Raw genomic sequence first — 17,734 nt, forward strand, 5'->3', positions numbered from 1 at the left:
CTTTAATTAAAAATTATCCAGACGGAAAAAAAAAAAGACTAACATCTTTGACCGATAAGTTCATCATATCCAATAAATGTGGACAGCACGATAACAAGACTTTCACTATTATTTAACTCCAAGAGACTTTGATGGTTTATGTAGGGTGATGGGGACATTGCACTGGGGAAGTAACAGGCGTGTACACAGAGCTTTTCGACAATTCATATGGAAATTAATAGACTTCATCGGATTATGTTTACACCTATGCGATGTGGATATTATATCGAGCGGCTTTCTTTAAACTCAGAGTTAGGTGATTATTATAAGTATAATGCATAGAATTAAGTCAAACAATGTGTTGCTTGACAAATATATGAATGCGAGAGTAGCTGATTGCTGATTTCTGGTTAGCTAAGTTGATGGATCTAGATCAAGAAAAATGAATAATGAAGCAAAAAAGTTGAATTGAAGTCAATGTTTTGATACCAAGTTAAAAACTGAGATTAACCAAATTGTTTTCATTAGAATAATAAATACTAGGTTAAGATCAGCGCCTTGCGCGGAATGAGTATTATATAAATTATTTTTAAGTATTATATATTTTTTACATATTATGAAATAATAAATATATATTAAATAATTAAAAATTTAGTAACTATTACATATATAATTAAATTTGTACAAATACTTAAATAAATTTTATTAATCCAGACAAACACTTTTTCTATTTTATATGTTATAAAATTAAGTTTAAATGATATTAACATAGATATATAGTGTATTTTTAATATTGACATCTGTTAAAAAATATTTTATACTCATATTATTTTTGATCGTTTGTATTTTTTTATAACAAATTTTTTAAATCAATGATAAAAATAAAAAAGTGGGATGTTTAATAGTTTTAGTAATTTATAATTTTAAACACATTCAATGCAAAGTTTGAAATCTAAATATTAAGTTGTTAATAATTGTTCAAAATGTCTATCAAAAAAATCAAAGCAAATTTGAAATTAAAAAAAAATACTAATATACATATATATAATATTTATTAAACGAGACATCCTACTTATGTAATTTCGTAATCATTTGTGTCTTGTTATAACATAAATTTTAAATCATGGATCACAAAAATTTCAATGTTAGATTTTTAACAACTTTAGTCATTTATATTCGTTTTTCTAAATTTAAAATATAACATATGAGAAAAAATCTAAATTTTTATTATATAGTTAATGTGGTTGTTTAATTTATTTTAATAAGTTATAATTTAAAAAATGATAGAGAATAGACTAATTTTTATCAATTTTTTATTATTCAAAATCATTAATTGTCATATATACTTTAGCCACATTAGGTAATTCTGTGATTTTTATTTAAGGAAACAATGAAGAACATTTATGATTAATTTATGGTTAGTTTAATAAAAACCTTATTATATATTTATATAGATCAACATATTTTTCTAAGGATTTTAAGAATGATTGTGGTGATGACCAGTGGCGGAGGTAGAAAAAATTTCTAAGGGGGTCAATTTCAAAATTAGCATATATCATAAGGGTCATTTAGCTAAAATTTGCAAGATTTACCTAGGTTTTAAAGAATTATACATGTAAAAAAATTTTTATAAAATCCACCTGGGTCATTTGATCCACCTGCCAACACTCTGCCTCCGCCACTGGTGATGACATGTGGCTACAAAAATATGTTGTAATGCTTCTTTTTAATATATAGGGGATGTACAATGAAAGTATGTATACATACACTCTTAGCATACATGACCTATTTCTTTTGTATTAAATTATATACTATCTTCTTTTACCATAGAAGCACCAGTGGTCTAGTGGTAGAATAGTACCCTGCCACGGTACAGACCCGGGTTTGGTGCATTTATTAAACTTTGGTTATTTTTTTTTCTTTCAAAGCACTTCCTTTTGGGCCAACGGAATCTTTGAACTAGCTGGAGGCGCCGTAATTAAAGTATTGATCTAGTTGGGCACCCACCACCACGGTACCACCCATTCTCTGAATTTGGGCCGTTGGTTAAGACCTCAAAATGCTATAAGTTGGGCGAGGTTCTTCGTTAGGTTCCGGTTTGGGTTTAAAAACTACTTGCATCAATTCAGACATGTTCGTCTTATGTTCAATACCAATAACTGGGCTAAATCTTATAAAAATCCATTTAATATTTATATGAGGAGATCTCGACCCAGAGTCTAAATCAAGCGTTAACATCCACAACCATAATGATCAATCATGATTAAAACCATTGTGAAAAGGATAAATATACGTGTTTTTCAATACAACGATGTTTCTATGATTATTATCCACAGTGGCCAAATTTCTATTTGCATTTAACAATTTCTATCTTTTGGGTGCAGTTTAGACATGGCAGATGCACATGTACCCTATAAATGACGCATGAAGGATAAAGCGAGTTGCTTAAACAGAAATTAAACTAATCCTGTAAAATGGTACACAGCTGCAAAAAGGTATTAATTTAATACATGGAACAAGTGTCTCTCAGATGATAATCTTGTTTACAGATACGCTAACGTAAACATACAATCAAAAGTCTCTTTACTATAGACGAATTGGATTCCGGCTATCATCTTACTCTAAGAAATATCTAACACTACTTGATGGTTGAAAAGCATGTCGTTTTTCTTTTTTTTTTGAAAAAAAAGGCTTTCATTAACTACTAAAAAATAAAAATGTTTACAGGCATGAAACCATGGATAAAGAGCCAAGCCCAATAATAATTTGCAAAATAAAGAACCAAATCTGAAACCCAAAGGAAGTTATAAGTGGAGCCCATGATGAGAGGAAGAGAGGCCCAATTGATGGAGGAGTGTCGCAGGAGAAGTCGGACGGAAGTTACGAGAACCATAGTTGCATCATCTTTGACGAGAGGGAGGGATTGGAGTCTCTGAAACTCTGTATCCTGTTCCTGGTCTGAAGATCAATGACTTTGAAAAGAGAATCAACAGTCCTGAAAGTATTTTGGTGTAACCGTTGATTTCTTTCACGCCAGATCCAATATAATACCGATTTCCACAATAGCAGGGGGGATTGGGAGTGAAAGACCTACTTACTTGGAATAAGTCATGTTGCATGCGCTTAATATGGATGATCTTCTTTCGCCCTGACTCTGTCTGGGTATCCTGGTTCAAAGAGGTCATACTCAAAGGGTCATCTCACAACTACTGGTCTACTAGACCGAGCTCTTCTTTTTCATGGTTAGCAAACAAATTGTTGAAGATGAAAAATGTAGTTTACCCATTGATTCGCTTGCAGTTACAGAATGGAGCCACAGCAAGGTTTTGGTATGATAATTGGAGTCCCTTTGGCTGCCTGCACGACTACCTTCAAGCCTCACTATCTAGGTTTGGGATCCCATTGAATGCAACTGTCGCTTCGTTACATAGGAATGGAGTTTGGTCCCTTCCCCCGGCGAGATCGGATCACCAACTACAACTGCTTCCCCCGGCATGTCGTTTTTCTTTATCAAAACAAAACAAAAGTTGAAAGGAATGTTTTCGTTTGCTTATATGATTAACTAATAGAAAATCATCTCAAGTGTTTTTTTGCCTGAGAGAAAGTCATCTCAAGTTGCATATGTTTAAAGTTTTTAATCAGATCTAAATATCAGTATTATTATGTTCTCATGATCGTCAAAGTTATTCAATTAGTCTCTTCTCCGTCTATTGAAACGTTTCAATACAAGGTTAGTTGAAGAGATTAAAATGTAAGTACAAGAAATTTTTTTTTTGGGGTAAGTACAAGATTTAGTTTGATGAAATTTTTGTTTGGTGGGATTTTAGATCACGACCCATTACTAAGTGCTCATTGTTTTACCAAGAAGCCATGGTCGTACATGGAAAATACGAAGCAGGTGACATAAAGATATACTGTTTAATTTACAGCTACCTCATCTATTATCGTAGCCGTAACTAGGAAGGATACAAGTTAAGTAACTTAAGTTCATAATTTTTTTTGTTTTCTGAATAATTTCCTACAGATTGACATATTGACATATTGCATTACAAGTTTTTGTTTGTTTGTAGTGAGTATTTCATCTACCTTAGTCTTGATCTTTTCATATTCGTTAAATATGCTAAACAGCTTTCCATATAGCACATAGTTTTGGCATCAAGAAGCAGTAATTATTGTGACATAATTGATGATACTATTGCAATTAAATAATCTTACATTAGTCTTCGTCTTAATTGGCCCCTTTTCGCCTTCTCCCTTTTCTTTATTAAAGAGCCATTCATGTACTAGATTTAATTTTTGTACCACCTGTGCAGCTGTGATGGAGAATTTGTTGTCTTCTTATTATATAGACACAGAGAAAGTTCTATTTATTTAAGTTTTGATTCTTACCTTTTACACAAAATTCCAGTTACTAAAATATTTTTTTTGATGGTGAGGTTATTATAATATCACATCCAAAATGTATTGAATTTGTATGATCATTGCAAATTGACTTAATTTATTAATATAAATGACACTTTATAGGTAATTTTTGGAAAAGCTTAAGAAATGGAACTTTATCAACAGATTCAACACTTTAATTGTTTTTGGTTGGATATCAGATTGATGGTGGATTGTGATTTAATTATTGTTTCTTTACAAAGACAAATAAAATATCTACAGATTTTTTGGATTAGTGTTTAAGAATTTTAATTTTAGATGGGAATCTCCCATCAGTCCTAATGATGGGAGACAAACGAATTTATGAAAAAGATATTCCAACTTTGATTCCTTCTTATCCCACTCTTCCTTAATTCATCTTTTAATTCCACGAATATGAGTTCTAAAACGTAAATTAATAGTTTAAATCTCTCTCAGTCTTTACTTTGTTAAAGCTAAGAGCAGAAAACAAGACTTGAGTCGATTGAGTGTGTATCATATGTTGATATTGTGTTGGCTATTTATATTACTAAATGATAATGTTATTGCTCGTCGAAAATTTCCCTTCGCGTTTTATAAGGGTTGCTACTGGATTTTACATGTTTTATGTTTCTTCTTATCGATTGCATGTTGGATTACTGAACTCAGCTTTCTCTTTGTATACAAAAATTATAAAACTAGAGTTTAATAGTAGCAAAATATATAAACGGCGAGGTTTTTAAAACAAAACGACGGTTAGTAACTAGTTTGTCACATTTTCATATATTTACGTATCATTTATATACTAAAGCACAAGTCACTTAACAAATCAAATTTTGACAAATGGAAAATACTTTGAAAAAAATTAAAAAAACAATTTTCAAACAATTTAGCAAATACGTATCACAATAATCCATCCACGTTCAAACTCACTTGACACGATTTCAAACTGTTTTCCTCTTTTATAAATTTACTCTCAGTTTCTTTTCCTTCTTTTTCCATCTTCTCCAGCAAAACAAGAAATCTTTTCAGTCCTTTTAAAATTTCAATTTTCACGTCAGGTTTCTTCGTACCTTCTTTTTTTTTTGTACCAATTTTATTTTTTTATTTTTCATCTAAACTAATACTTAAAAGTCTATTAGTGACAATCTTTAGATTGATACCGTGGAATTGCGGTAAGCAATTGATAACTGGTACAGTAATTTTGAAGAGAATCAATTTTAGATCACTATGGCATATCTAACTTAGTTTTTTCTATCTATTGATTCACAGCCTCTGGAAGTCACGGTTTGGAGAGATAGAATGAAGCGAAGCATAAGCAAATTTTATTCTTGTGAAGGAACTTATAACTACACTCACGGCCAGTGATCTTCCGGTTGAATCAAAGATCATAAGGTTTTGGCCTGACAAAAGATTTTGCATGTTTTGCATGTTTTTCATTCTTTACTATTTTTCTCTTTGATGTGTTGACTTTTTTTGTAACATTTTTGATGTTTTATTTCTTGAATCAATTATTTTTCAGTATTCACTACTGCAATTGAGTTTGAATGTAAAGCTATTGCTGAAAGTATCGTGAAGCTTGCAGTTACGAATCCAAAGGTGAGTTTACTTTATTTAATTGTGGCTAGAGAATTCTTTTAATTTATAAAAGGTAACTATAGTTTAAAATTATAATTTTATAAATTCATCAACCTATAAAAATAAAGTAACGTGGGTTAATTTTGTTTAGATGTGTGTTTTTTCCAAAAAGATGTTAGGTAAATTAGCATTTTCTGATCAAATTAGGTAAATTCACATAAAATGTCAATTTTAAACTATAAAGATTTGGACCTATCAAAAAACTAAAAAAACTAAGACCTTTCAGAAAACAATAAAAATTAAATAGTAAATTTATTAGGTTCATCATATCTAAATTTACATTAAATTAAATTAAGTATTTTTTCTATTTGATATCATCAAATATATTATTTCAAGTATATTTTATATATATTTTCTTTATTTTGATTTTTTTACAAAACAGAGAATTGACCTGTGCATAGCACAGGTGGTAATACTAGTAATATAGTATTTTAATAAATTTAGACCTCGACTTTTATCATGGAACTCTTCTCTCTCTGTTTAGGTTTACTAGGTCCGCGTCCGCCCTACGGGCAGATAATGTGGTGATGTATTTTTATTTTTAGTTTATACAAAGAACATACAAAGTTTGATAAATTTGTCCGCCCTATGCAATATCATTTGATAAATTTGCCCTAAAAAAATTACAAAGTTTTTGAACTTGGGAAGTAGGTAGTGATCTTGTTATCCTTTTATTAATGTTTTTTTTGATGATTTCCTTTGGCCAAAAGCTATATTTACAACGCATCTTTCATGTAAGTTCAATATCTTGACAAAATTTTAGAGGCAAAGAATTTTGAATATATGAAAAAAGAGTGAAAAAGAAATCATACATATTGATCTGAAGGGTTTGTGGTTTTATTTAGAGAAGCAAAAAAATCATAAGAACGTATGCCGGCAATATAACTTTAAAAATAACATTGGGTATGCATTAAGAAATCTAAAAAACCTTCAAATTAATACTAAACCTAGCGACCAAGCATTTTTAAAAAAGTTAAAAGTAATACACACGAAGGTATGTTCGCTTGTCGAGTGTAGAAGATCGTACCCATATGGAATACTTTGTAGACATAAAAGGAAAATTTATGATGGTTCGAGTTAGGCGAGTACTTGATTTCAGACCTCTGGAAACAGACTTACTTTTCATATGCTTATTTGAAAAAAAATACGTGTAAGCTTATTCCTTGTCTTTATTCTCTGCATCAGCAATGTAAAAAAATATATGAGGTTTGATGTTAATGAGAGGGCAAGGGAGAAATATGAGACAAATTACTTGAGAAATGCCTACTACGTGAAGAGGTTTTAATGTTTATTCTGATATTCTTTCGTAAGGCATCATCATTACATGTAACTGTGTGTCTAATATATTGTAAAGATATATTAAAATAAAATAAATTTGAAAATAGCAAAATGAATATAAGGAAGATACATTGTATGTGAACATAAATATTTTGAGCTACTTATGCGTTTTTCTTTCTCGTGTTGATGGATAAGCAAACGAAATTAAAAGTTATTCTATCTGCCCATTTCATAATTCACTTCAAGCAAAAACTTAAACGCAAATCACACAGTTTTTTTTGTGGGACCTACAGAGTGTACACGTGGACCCCCTCTGGAGAGAGCAAAAACGGTGAAGAAGGCGAAGAGCTGGAGGCGTTCAGCATCGTGTTATCCGTCTCGGGTTGGTTTTTTTTTTTAATTATACCAATAGATACGAAGCCCAGTAAACCAAAACGAAGCCCATACATTGCCTCCAAAATCTTGTTATCCGTCGCATGTGGATCCTACGTGTATTAACCACCAATAGATACGAAGCCCAGTAAACCAAAACGAAGCCCATACATTTGCTTCCAAAATCTTGTTATCGGTCGCGTGTGGATCCTACGTGTATTAACAAAATGTTTTGATTGGTCTAATATATTATCCTACGTGGACAGACTAAAAACACTCTATATTTGTCTTTTAGTATAGGATAGATTAGGTTAGCGTTATTGTAAAAAGAAAAAGAAAGGTTAGCGTTATTGTAAAAAGAAAAAGAAAGGTTATCTTGTTGGTATTTATATATCCATCACAGATAATTTTATTCATAAAGACGTATTTGTGTTAGAGAAAAAGGGAAAAACTAGCAATATGGAGAAATCAGGGCATGCACACAACCAGGGGAGGAGGTAGAAAAAAATTTTGTAAGGGGCAAAACTAATTATATTCATAGAACTAAGGATAGTTTTGTTAAAAACATGGGGTCATACTGAAAAATAGTCAGTGTTTTACAAAGAATTTTTAAAATGAGTTGGGGGCACACAACAATTAACATAATTATAGCACTTTAATTTACGATAGTATAAGTATATGATACCTAACCTTTAGTTGTGTTTCAAAACAAAAACCTAACCTTCAGCCTTTTGTAGTATTAGCCTTAATAGTGTGTATGATTTTTAGCAATTAATTTACCTGTTTCAATTTGCTTGTCAAATACACAACTGATCAATACGAGAAATTTAATGGCCATTTTACAAGTGCTCTTAACGTATTCGTAATTATTAAGGCATATAGATCGGAAACCATCCTTTTCAAAAGCTATGATAAATCAACGTTTGTATTTTTTTTTTTAACACAAATCAACGTTTGTATATAATTCAAATTCAACCACACAAGTTAAAAATATGATGAAACGATAGTTCCATTTACCTTTCTCTCCTTGGTCTCTTGGGATCTACTCCTAGCCAGGGCTCTTTATCCCTCGTACAAATAGAATATTAATGGTTAATATAACTGATGATGGTGACAAAATATTGATATATAGTAGTATATGTTGCACATGTTCAATCTCTGATGTACTTCTAAGTTCTAATGCTAATGAAATGTATACATTTCCTAATTAGTAATTAGATATTTGAATCTAGACAATGATAAAGATTGGCACACTGGTAATGCGAATGTGTAAATTTCGTGGAGGAACTAACTTAACTTTACGTAATTGATGTACAAATATCAAAAACATATGCTTGATTGTAATCACACACGATAGCACAAAACTATATAGAGATAAAACATGCGACAGCTTTTACCAGCATTTATTCAATATTACTCAACATACATTTTTTTAACTCTCATTTTATACACCAGAGACATGTGGCTGCGTCGGTTGTAGTCATATTGACGTATATATGCAAAACGAGTAAAATATTATGATATTAAATATTTGTATCCATGTTGTATAGTATTAAAAAGACCACCGCTTAGAACATCTCTAAAAAATAGTCTATATTTTGACATTTGCAAAATTCTATATTTAAAGTTTTAAAATGTTCTTCTCCAAATATCAAATTTCAAAATTAACTCAAAATTATTTGTGTTTTACATTATGGTCTTTATATTTATGATGATTGATTACGCGTTTAAGCACACACCAATTAATCTAATGTGCCAACAATACCACAATCGAATGGTATGTCATTGTAGCATTTTAGGATCGAATCCACAAGGAACTAGTGACCTATAACACCAAGAATACACAAGCTTTCTTAATCTAAGCAAACAAGAAGATGGATGATTTGTAACAAGCTAAGATCCTAGAAATATAAACAAGGTGATCTCAAATCCAATCAAGAAATAAGTACAAGAACTCAATCAAATGCTAAGGATGGATTCATGGGTAAGGATAATTGATATAAGGTGACCAAGTTTCAATCTAAAGGTGTCAACTTTCAACCAATCTATCTACCTTAGGCCTAGACACAATCCTAAACAAACTCTATCCCTAGATGAATGCTCATTTACGTAGATAACTCAAGCATCAAATTCCTTTGGTTGAATGTTATCTAAGTAATCATTAATCTCAAGTCTACTAGCCATCTTAACACCTTTAACAACAAATTCCTTTGGTAAAGAATGTTAAAAGCTTAGGAGAGTTGGTTCAGGCATTTCATCAAACACCTTCCGGGTATGAAATGCCTAGAGCTCAACTTTAGAGAGGCCAACTCTAGAGTTGCATTAAAAGCACTCTACTAGCAAGGAACAAGATGGATCTATACTAAAACACCTTAGATCTAGCTTAATCACCCTAATCTACCTTAACCCATGAATCCAAAATGTGTCTACTCAATAATCTCCATGAGAAACCTTAAACCCATATAAGGATCAAGGCTAATCATGTTAATGAGCAAGAGAAATACAATTATAAGATGAAGTACTTCCTTAGATTATAGAAAGATTCAAGCTTTTACAAGTTTAGACAAAGTCTTGAGAGAAAATGAGATAAAAATAAAGTTTCTAGGTTTAAATCTATTTATAGAGGTGTACAAGTCGTGCTGGTTTAATTGAATTAAACCGGGTCAAACCGGAATAAACCGGTCAACATCTCAAAATCGCATCCACAGCGGCCATCGCATCCCGCTCCACCAAGTCGATATTGGACAGGGGCATGGGTCTTTTCCCAGCGGGTTCATCATCCCGTTTCACTAAGCCGCTGTGATGCTTGATCTTTTATGATGGATTTCCCGAGCGGGTTCTTCTTCCTGCGTTGCCAGTGGTCGCTGTGAACCACGCTCAATGCTCAACGGTGTCTCTCTCCTGCTCTGATTCACGCCGTCGTCGTCGTCAGCCCAAGCTTCAGTCTTCGTCGCAAATCAAGCCGTGACTGCGCCACCGTCTCCTCCAAGACGCGACCAAGCTTCCTCTGTGGCCGTGCTCAGCTCCACCGTAGTGCTCCGTCGTCGTCGTCGGCTCACGGCCTCTCTATCTCCTGTGGCCGTGCTCAGAATCTCCGCCGTGGAAGCTCCGGAATCGCCATCGGGAGTCGTCGCTTCAGTCTCCTCCGTGAAAGCTTGACCACGAGCTCCAATGGTGATCCACTGGCTGTCGTCCTTGAAACCTCCGCTTTCCACCACGAACTCCGCCACGGATCATCATGTTCAGGCTAGCTCAGATCCTCCGTAGTGACCTCAGCTCGAGCCGTGAAAGCATGTCCTGAAGCTCCGGAGTCGTCGCTTCTCGCCGTCGCAGCCATCGTCACGGAGAAGAGAAGGGACATCACCTCTAATGCCCAATCTCCTCCTCAATCAATCTCCTATGCACCATAAAATATACTATACCCATCAAGCATTAATGAATATGTGAAAAGACCAAAAGGACATATTTTAATTGGAACCAAGAATGTCCCAAACCAAAATCGGCATCCAACATAACTCGGGTTTGGTCGGATCTGAATTGGATTGGTCTGTAAAAAAAATTAAAAGTGGTTCTTATGTTTGTTGGTTTGGTCTAAAAAAAAAGAAAAAAGTGAATCCCGATTCTCCCCGAGCTCCCCTCCCCCCAGACCACCCAACCTACAGCTCCTCCTGCAGCTCCTCCTCCACTCTCCCCCTCCTCCACTCCTCCTCCACTCCTCCTCCACTCCTCTCTCTCTCAGCTTCTCGAACGCTGCCGGTAAGTTATGCTCTGTTCGAGCATTATTTCGGAAGTAGGTTTTGGGGGTTTTAATAGATTTGTAATTGTGACAAGTTTTGTTTAGTTTCGGGGTAAATTTCGGTATAATGAATTTCGGTAGGTGAATTGGAGTTGAGGGATAGGGATAAACCCTAGATTATTCAATTGTTCTTGATAAATTGTAGTAAAACTGAATAACTGGGTACAACTGGTAGAATTAGGAAAACAGGAAAAATTCGAATAACTGGTAAAACTGTAGCAGGATAATAGTAGGGGAAATTGTAGTGAGTTTCTTTTGTTTGGTTCCTTTTGGCAGGACACAATGAGCAATCACGTCAGAGATATACCTGGTAGTCCGAAAGAGAGCTACAAGATGTTGTATAGCTATTTGTACATGTTAGAGCAAGTGAATCCGGGGACAAAAACCTGTTTGAAATTGGATGATAGAAGTAAATTTGAGTACCTTTTCATAGCTTTGGGAGCTTGCATTGAAGGGTTTGCAGTTATGAGGAAGGTGATAGCTGTGGAGGGGATACGTCTGAAGAACGGTGGTGTTTTAGTTTTCGCGAAAGCTCAGGATCCTAATGGTCAGAGTTATCCACTTGCGTTTGCAGTAGTAGATGGTGAGAATCTTGCTAGTTGGACTTGGTTTTTCGAGATGCTTAAAAGTGTTATACCAGACTCTTCTGAACTGGTTTTCATTAGTACTCTTCATCAGAGCTTGATTTTCGCCATAGGAAACGTATTTCCACAGGCTCACCATGGTCATTGTTTATGGCATTTGAAGGAAAAGGTGAAATTACATGCTTGTAACGTCAACAAGAATATAGTCGGGCAAAAACTTATGGAGTTGGGCAGATATTACACGGTTGATGACTTCAATTCTGCTTACGACTCATTTAAGATAAGATGTCCAGCTGCGTACAAGTATGTGGAGGAATGTGGTATTGAAAAGGACAAATGGGCAAGGGTTTTTTTCCCACGTGATAGGTACAACTTGGATACAAGCAACACTCTGGGATCAATGAAGAACGTGTTTAAAGAGGCAACAAGGTGGGCCTTAATACCAATGCTGGATTGTATCATTAGGAAATTCTCTGATTGGTTCACTCAACGGAAGGATGTTGTTTCTAGATCAATGAATACAAGACTGGTGCCTCGGGTTGAGAACTACTTGCACGATCTATGGGCTGTTGCACATAAGTTACCTGTGCGGGAACTTGATAGTTACGAGCTTAAGTACGAGATCACTGACACTGCAGGAAAGGTGTTTTGGGCGACCTTGGTTGGAAAAACTTGTACTTGCAAGGTGTGGGACTATGAAAAGTTCCCTTGTCTGCATGGACTGGCAGCTTATATCTATTTCGCTAGGAATGTTGATGGCAGGCGCCTTGATATCCATGAGTTGTGCTCAAAATACTACTGGACGGAAATGTGGCATTTGGCGTATTCCAGAACACTTAATGTTGTGCCCGACATGGCTTCTTGGAATGTACCAGATCAGATCAAGGAGGTGAAGATCATACCTCCATATCGCATCAAGCGGCAAGGAAGGAAAAGAGTTTAAATTTGGATGAATTTGGAGTAATGCATATTTCGAGTAATGCATTTGGGTACTTGATTTTGTGGCTCTTGAACTTTGTTTCATTTCGTGTTGTATCGTGTTGTATGACTTGGAAAACTGCGTAAACTTGAAATCTACTTTGTTTTGTAATGACATTAGTATTATCTATATCAAAACTCGAATCTCATAGTTTTTTCTCTATCAAAACCTGAATATCATTGTTTTATATTTGTTTTCGCAACTCTAACATATATTTATAATAAAACTCGGTTATCAATTTCTGAAATTTAGGAAAAAAACTCTCATGTATCCCTTACGAGACCTTGTAATTCCAATAACACTTTGTTGGCCAAAGACATCTTACAAACGAAACTTTCGAGTTATATCTATTCGCTAAATATAATTGCACGGAACTATATATATAACAATTTAAACTAGTAATATTGAAGGTAAAACTAGATAACCAATTTTAATAGATTAGTAACACTAAATAAATTAGAAACCGACAAAAATATAACTATGACCAAAGTTGGGAATACTAGTATCTTGGGTATAACTATGAACAAATTTTTTTTGGGCAATTATCTCAACCACACAAATTTACTCCCCTCCCAAAGCCTTTCAAGTACTTTCAGTTTGACTTTTTATCCCTTTTTCATCTCTCCCTCTCTCTTTCTCTCTATTTCTCCCCCCATTTCCTCTTCCCCCCCTCTCTCCCGTGTCTCTCTCCCTCTCTCGTCTCTCTTCTCTATTTTGAGAATCGAATTCTCTTCCCCCCTCGCCGAGCAAGTGAGATGGAAAAAGTGAAGATGGAAGTGGGTTCGGGTTCGGGTTCGTCTTTATCGCAAAGGAGCCGCCGCCGATTTTCTTGTCTGAGGTTGTGTCACTGTGGCTTGCCGGCGAAAATAAGGCAAGCTTGGACTGAGAAAAATCCTGGTCGACACTTTTATGGCTGTCCGCGTTTTAAGGTATGAATATATGATGGAATCTGGATATAATGGAATCTGAATTTGAATTGGGTTTGAATTTTGACCTTATTGCAGCTTGGAAATGAATGCAATTACTTCTCTTGGTTCGATGAAGAGGTTGGTACAGAATGGCAAAGGAGAGCATTGCTTCAAGCCCGTGATGAAATCCAGGAGAAGGATAAAGTGATTGAGCAATTACAGAAGACCATTTCTGAAATGAAAAGTCACTTGGAGAAGAAGAAGACAGGGAAGGGCGGGGGCGGGAATGACGAAAATGAAGAAGATGACATTGTTAGGAAGTTTGAAGAATTGTATGCTTAGTTTAAGTGTGGTGTTGAAGAATTAGTTTTCCTAGTATTTCTAGTTTTCCTAGTTTTCATTAAGTTCTACAAGTTCTCCTAGTTGTCCTAGTTTTCATTAAGTTATCCTACTTTTCTTAGTTTTCCTTAAGAGGCACATTCAAAAAATAATCATAACTTCCATGATAACAAGATTGCAACATCCATGATAACAAGAACAAGTTCCATCCAACATACCTAATAAGTCAATAGGTTTCCAACATCCACACAACAACAAAATAATGGGTCCAACTTCCCACAAAATACATAACCGAGTTTACAAAATACATAACCGAGTTCTTCACTCCCTGCTTCCTTGCCCTTCATCCATAGCTTTCTTCATAAACGCCTCAAACGGAACCACCATCCTTTCCTCAAACTTGTCCATTGTCTTCTTAACTCTCTTTAGCTGAGTGCCAAACATTTTCACTTGTTTGATCAACTCCTCCATCATCTTCTTCTGGCTTGCGCCTCCTTCCTCTCCACCTTCTTCGTCATCCTGATCTTCGTCGACAGCCTCTTGTGCATTTGGATCACGCGCAGCAACGTCTACATCATACATCTCTTCAAAAAGACTGAATGTCCTTCCGCAAGACGCTTTATCCAACTGTCAACAGAAATATCATCGACATCAACGTCGTCCTCCTCTTCAGTCATCTCTTCCAAAAGAGCTACTTCTTCTTCTGTCTTGGTAGGAAGGATGCTGTGGATATCCCGTGACTGATACCAAAAAATTAAAACCAAAAAATAATCTTATGTTAGTATAATGCTACAACATTTTCAAAGTTTGTAGGGGAAGAAACATACCGTTATTTTGTCCAGTTTGTCCAGTTCCCGATTCAATTTTGAAAGTGAAAACCCTTTCATCCCTGCTGATTTAAAGACTGATCTGCACATCCTAGGACAGTCTACATCGACGTCTTCAACCTCTTTTCTGAACTTCAATCCCAACTTGGGAATTGCCTCAAAAGCAAGCAACTACATACCAATCATGTACAAACACTTAACACAATAAAATTAACAAATGATAAGGTGATTATCTTCAATTGCTTACCTCCAGTGGCAGACAGAAACCTGGAAGTGGCCATAAAGTCTTCTCTCTAACCCGGCCTCCAAAATGATCTATGGTGTGCGATATCTCCTTAACCATGTAATCAAACGAGTACCTCCCCCATGGAAAGTTTTCGCAGAACTCGAGATCGTCCACAGCTCTTTGGAAGAATTCCAAAACATCTCTGGCGCCTTTTCCTACTTTCGTTTGCGCACAGATAACACTTCCTAAAAAGAACAAAACCATCATCTTCAGCCGGTCTCTGTGTTCTCCCATAGCCAACAGCTTCGCTTTGACATCCTCAAGCCTTATTGATTCTCCCTTCTTGAAATGGCGCTTCACGAACTTTCTATCACCAAACTCCTTATACCCAAGTGGATAGTTGCGGCAGCTAAGACCTGAGATCAAAGCGTGTTCTCTCAGGCCATAGCGGATGGGAACACCATTCACAATGAACCACACTTCCTTCCTCTTCGAGCTATCCACTGTCCGCAATAGCAACATCCACATTCCTTGGACCATGTGGTTTGAGTCTTTCTCCAGGTGGAACACGTGACAGAATTGTGGATGCTTCTCAAACCACTTCCTCTCAGTATCACTCATCGGCGGTTCCAGATTGTCAAATGTAACCATAACGTCTTTGACGAAACATTTGGTCGCTAGCTTTATTTGTTTCTTGTACTCCGACTCATAGAAGTACATCCTCAACGGTTTGATTGCCTCGGTTGCCTCTAATTCCTGCAAGTAACATTGTGTTCTACATCAGTTATGCAAGTACTAAAACATAGTTCTCCTAAGTTATCCGAGCCTTTCCTAGTATATCTAGTTAAACCCTATTCAAGTTCCACACTTATTACCTCTTCTCCTTGCCCGAGAACCCCTTCACCATCACCATCAACATTTCCTAATTCCGCTTCCAATGGGGGTTCTCCTTGTTCTTGATTTTCATTTTCATTTTGACCTCTGTTCTCTTCGGGAGTCCCGTTCTCTTCTTCTCCGGTGTCTTCCTCCTCTTGGATTTTTTCTTCATCTTTGTTCTCTACTTCTTCATCGCTATTTCCTTCTTCCTCTTCATCTTTGTCTCCATTTTCGTCTTTCTCTTCTTGAGATTCATCGCTATTTCCTTCTTCCTCTTCATCTTTGTCTCCATTTTCGTCTTTCTCTTCTTGAGATTCATCGCTATTTTCTTCTTCCTCTTCATCTTCGTCTCCATTTTCTTCTTCCCTTTCTTTCTCCTTCTCCGATTCTTCTTTCTCTTTCTCCCGATCTTCTACATCCTTAGCCGGTTCTTCTACTTCATTCTCCTCCGCAACTCCCACGGTTCCAACAAAATCAACCGCCGGTGATTCCTCATCCGTCGTTTTTCTCTTCTTGGAACTCTTCTTCGGTTTGTTCTTCTTCGAGTTCTTCGAGGTCCCGCTCTTTTGCGGAGGAGGAGCCGTTGGAGGAGGCCTATCCTTTCTCTTACCCAGCCTAGTTTCAACCATGATTCACACGTTTTCGGTGAATAATCGAAGGGAAATCGAAGGAATCGAAGGGGAGTGGGATGTTCTAGGGTTACGTTTTCGAATTTGGGGGAAACCGTTGAGAGAGAGGGGATCCCGAGAGAGAGGGGAAATGGAAATAAAGGGGAGACTTGGTTTAAATCGAAATTGAGTGGTTATTTGGATTCGGGTTCGAGATGGTTAAAATCGAGATTGGATCGGAGGGTTTAAGTTGGATTGGGAACGGTTAAGTCTAATTTATGATCTTTGGTTCGTATTTCAATTCGATTCGGTTTTCTCTCCGGTTAAACTTGGTAAAACCCGTAAATAGTTTACCTTCCTTAGGGTTAACTGTAAATTCCAGCAATTTGCCATTTTATATTTTTTCCTTTTTGTTTCATGTCCTTCAAAGATTGACCGATAAGGAGGGTGGGCATTGGAGGTGATGTCCCAGAAGAGAAACAACAATGGAGATGTTCTATCAATTTGCGACCTTGGTCCCTGGAGTTTTTCTTGTTTACAATTCAGCCCCAATACTTCATAATTTGCAGCGATGCCTCTCAAATCAACCCCTGGACTTTTTATTGTGCGATTTAACCCAAGCAAGTATTCTGAATTTGCAGCATTGGTCCCTCGACTTTTGATGGTTTCCAAATCAGCCACTAAGTCTTGAATGCACAAGAACAACCTCACATTTTGGCTCCAAACTTCCATTTGTGCAATCCAACCCCTATGATATGCAAATGAGTATGCAAATGCAACATAAAGACCTAAATGCAATCTAAAATTATCATATTAAACTTAAATATGAATCTAAAATTCATTAAAATCATGAGATATCAATGATTAATATAAATCCATAAAATTTTATAACTAACTAACACATATACAAAATATATTACATAAAT

At 35.5% G+C, this 17,734-nt stretch overlaps 1 protein-coding gene and 2 long non-coding RNA genes across 4 annotated transcripts; 2 read left to right on the top strand and 1 right to left on the bottom strand.

Moving 5' to 3' along the window:
• Nucleotides 1–2,643: 2,643 nt before the first annotated feature.
• LOC125575876 lies at nucleotides 2,644–3,788 on the bottom strand. 2 transcript variants are annotated; one of them, XR_007314422.1, is made up of 3 exons: nucleotides 3,262–3,788; nucleotides 3,078–3,146; nucleotides 2,644–2,974 (listed from the first exon to the last, which is right to left on the bottom strand). It is a non-coding gene; the product is annotated as an uncharacterized LOC125575876 (long non-coding RNA). The 2 variants fall into 2 exon arrangements; XR_007314421.1 differs by having other exon boundaries at nucleotides 2,644–3,146; nucleotides 3,262–3,467.
• Nucleotides 3,789–5,261: 1,473 nt separating this feature from the next.
• LOC125575873 lies at nucleotides 5,262–11,017 on the top strand. Its single transcript, XR_007314420.1, has 3 exons — nucleotides 5,262–5,552; nucleotides 5,650–5,772; nucleotides 5,900–11,017. It is a non-coding gene; the product is annotated as an uncharacterized LOC125575873 (long non-coding RNA).
• Nucleotides 11,018–11,040: 23 nt separating this feature from the next.
• Nucleotides 11,041–13,177, top strand: LOC106420499. The gene is made up of 2 exons (XM_013861344.3): nucleotides 11,041–11,421; nucleotides 11,738–13,177. Exons 1-2 carry the CDS (start codon nucleotides 11,149–11,151, stop codon nucleotides 12,986–12,988), a joined length of 1,524 nt encoding a protein of 507 aa, XP_013716798.1. The 5' UTR covers nucleotides 11,041–11,148; the 3' UTR covers nucleotides 12,989–13,177.
• The last annotated feature ends 4,557 nt before the right edge of the window (nucleotides 13,178–17,734 follow it).

The sequence above is a fragment of the Brassica napus genome, chromosome A1 (genome assembly GCF_020379485.1).
Source record: "Brassica napus cultivar Da-Ae chromosome A1, Da-Ae, whole genome shotgun sequence".
NCBI classification, from domain to species: Eukaryota; Viridiplantae; Streptophyta; class Magnoliopsida; order Brassicales; family Brassicaceae; genus Brassica; species Brassica napus.

Bases quoted from the DNA above. Each gene is read 5' to 3' on its own strand.
- LOC106420499 (XM_013861344.3), top strand. From the start codon at position 11,149: ATGTCCCAAACCAAAATCGGCATCCAACATAACTCGGGTTTGGTCGGA. The intron at 11,422-11,737 runs GTAAGTTATGCT...TCCTTTTGGCAG, and splicing joins CAGCTTCTCGAACGCTGCCG to GACACAATGAGCAATCACGT.